General features: G+C 41.3%; 1 protein-coding gene across 3 annotated transcripts; it reads right to left on the minus strand.

Annotated features, from left to right (window-relative positions):
• Positions 1-1,386: 1,386 nt before the first annotated feature.
• Positions 1,387-2,846, minus strand: LOC121939509 (sodium- and chloride-dependent taurine transporter-like). 3 transcript variants are annotated; one of them, XR_006105472.1, is made up of 4 exons: positions 2,801-2,846; positions 2,619-2,720; positions 2,204-2,371; positions 1,387-1,991 (listed from the first exon to the last, which is right to left on the minus strand). XR_006105472.1 is itself a non-coding variant. In XM_042482526.1 (2 exons), the coding sequence occupies exons 1-2, from the start codon at positions 2,417-2,419 to the stop codon at positions 1,881-1,883; spliced, it is 327 nt and encodes a 108-aa protein (XP_042338460.1). In that variant the 5' UTR covers positions 2,420-2,608; the 3' UTR covers positions 1,387-1,880. The 3 variants fall into 3 exon arrangements, 1 of the variants encoding a protein (XP_042338460.1); XR_006105471.1 differs by having other exon boundaries at positions 2,619-2,840; XM_042482526.1 differs by lacking the exons at positions 2,619-2,720; positions 2,801-2,846 and having other exon boundaries at positions 2,204-2,608.

Consider the following 2,846-nt stretch of genomic DNA (forward strand, 5'->3'; position numbering starts at 1 on the left):
ATCCACGCTCGCAACTTTTTCTTTTCTTCAATTTTATAAGCGGAGCCACAACAGCTCACTAGAGCTTTGCTGAACTTTAACTTTTGAAACCATTTTCTTTTAAAATCTCTTTGACGCTTTTCTTTATACCAGTTTTTGGTCAGTAAAGACACTTTTGTAATTTGTTTTAAGTAAACTAAAATTAATTTTAAAGTGACACCGTCGGACCAATGGGACTACTTTTGATTATTTCTGCGAGTTTTAATTGAGAAGGACACTCCGCGATTCACCATCAACTCTGCCACGGATCTAGAAGCAACACCTGCTGCACAAACTATCAGCATCCGTTGCCTGCCCTTAAGGACTTTGTTTAAAGACTTTTACCGGTTTGCTGAGGCGAACACCGATGCCAGTTAAAGACCGCCGCTCACCGACTCCACCTGCCCGGCGGGTCACCTCGTCTGGAAGACGCACCGCAGCTCTCCCCTGGAGTGATGCGATGATCTGGACCTCCCCTAAGTCTAATCAAGTCAGCAAAAGTAGGCAGAAGAACATTTTCTAGTGATCAGAGTTGATGTCGTATAGCTAAGCTTTAATGCCAAATTTCTAAATTCTAATTTACCGTTTAGCGCGCATCCACGCTTTAGACGGTCACGTATTTCCCCCACTATCATCCATAATTAATCATTTACATCACCTGAACATACATCACTTAGGTTCTCTTTCATGTGTCATACTACTCGCTCTGTTTACTCATCATGTTATTAGCCTAAATAAATTATTTTCATTTATCGCCAAGTCATTGTCTGTGGATATTATTTCATGAGAGAAACAAGATCAATGTAAACAGGATAAACGGTACAGATTGTGAGATTGATTGAAGTGATGACATGTTTTGAAACTGTCATAATTTAAAATTTAATTGTCTCCTAAATAGAGAGTGGTGCCCCTTTTACAAAATCCAAATTCTAGCGTAGTTATTAATAACCGCTACACGAGGTATCAAGAAAACAACAGTCCAACAAAGTATCAAATAAAAATAGGTTTCAAACCTGAACAATACGAATGAGCAAGCAACAACAAAACTTGACATGGGTGTGAATATGGCACTGGTTCACTGGCAGACGAGACAAGACAAACTGGCACAGGACAAAGGGAGACGCGGACTATATATACACAAGGTAAGGGGAAACAGGTGGAGACAATCAGGGCGGGGCCGACAATCACACTGGTGGGAAAACACACAAAGGGAGGAAGTAGGTGACCTGAAATGAGAGGAGAGTTAGGATTTCAAAATAAAACAGGAAATCACAAGACAACATAGACACAAGACAAAACACAACTTAACCCAATTTCCTTGACATGACAAGTATGTTAAACAATTTTTGAGCATGACATAAATTTAAAAGTATTTTAAGTTAGTTACATAGCTGAGGCATCTGATCAGGAAGGCAACTGGATACCTCTAGTTGGGTTCTTTGTAAATCCTGTTCTCCAGCCACTGCAGCTAACATCTGGAACTTTGTTTTTCCCTTCTGTTATTGTGTTAGTTCAGTTTTCCTTGCTTTACACTTACACCCATCAAGTCACCGGTGTTTTGATACTCTGACCAAATTAAGTCCACTAACAGACCAGGTCCCATCAACACCACCTTCATATAGTAGCCTACATTACAGTATGTACAGTAGCTAATGGATCATGAACCATATGGCTACCTACACACTGCTAAAGGTTCATTTGACCGAGGAGGGAAGTCACACACACACACACACACACACACACATACACAGGTGAGTCAGTAGTTAGCAGGAGGGGGGTACAAAATCTTGTGGCTTATGTTATCAATAGCACTTTTCAGTAACATGGACAGACTTTTTGAAGATGAAATCCAGGAGGACATTTTATACTGACTGCTCTGTCATTGGTTTCATCTCTACTTCGTTTAGGGGATCTTCGTTGTTACTCTTTGGACCGACAGAATCCAGAACAGGATGCCACAGGACCAACAGACGCTGTTGAAGACAGAAAAAAACAAAAAAAGATGAATAAAAATAGGAAACAGGTCAAAATTGGATTAGATTAGAAAGTCTTTATCGTCCCCAAAGGGCATAGAACCAAAGTCAATCAGAGTGATGTATATCGGGGCAACAAAAAATGTTAAACCAATGTAAAAGTAAAACAAACAGAAACAAAAAAACAAAGCAGGACGAGTCGGTGCTCTCACCTGTCTGAGGGTGCCCTCTGTGAGGCAGACCTTGCTGACAGCCCAGATGGGTACTGCAACCACAGAAGAGAAGACCATGGCCCAGCCCAGACAGTAGGCCCAGTCTGGGTACACATAGCTCCCACTGGTTAGGGGCTGGTATTCCAGGAAGGAGCAGATGAAGCAAACCTTGAAAGATAAGCAGAGGAACAAAGTAATACTTCTGTGGACAAACATGTTCACACTTACTGATATTGCTTACTGATATGCTTATAAAGCAAGAGATGACGGTAGGCTATTATGAAGTCCTTTTCTGTAGAAAAATTAACTGCAACTGGGCCTCTAATTGAGACAGGCCTTTATTTGTCAAAACGTACAGACACACTTGGCTACTAAAAGGGACTGACTGTTTTATAGGGACTAGTGTGTGACCCACCGCGCAGATCAGGGGGGTAAAGTAACGCCAGCACAGTTTATAAAAAAAACCCCAGCTTCTGTCCGGTCATATCTTCAATTACATCACACATCCGCTGAGCTCCTGCATGATTGTCACAGTTTGTTAGTAGCAGTTTAAAAGCACATGACCTCCACATGCAACATGGTATTGATACTACTTACCAAACGCCCAGCCAACAGCAACACACTGGACCATAGAAATAAAAAA

Source organism: Plectropomus leopardus, unplaced genomic scaffold, assembly GCF_008729295.1.
Source record: "Plectropomus leopardus isolate mb unplaced genomic scaffold, YSFRI_Pleo_2.0 unplaced_scaffold4953, whole genome shotgun sequence".
Taxonomy (NCBI): Eukaryota; Metazoa; Chordata; class Actinopteri; order Perciformes; family Serranidae; genus Plectropomus; species Plectropomus leopardus.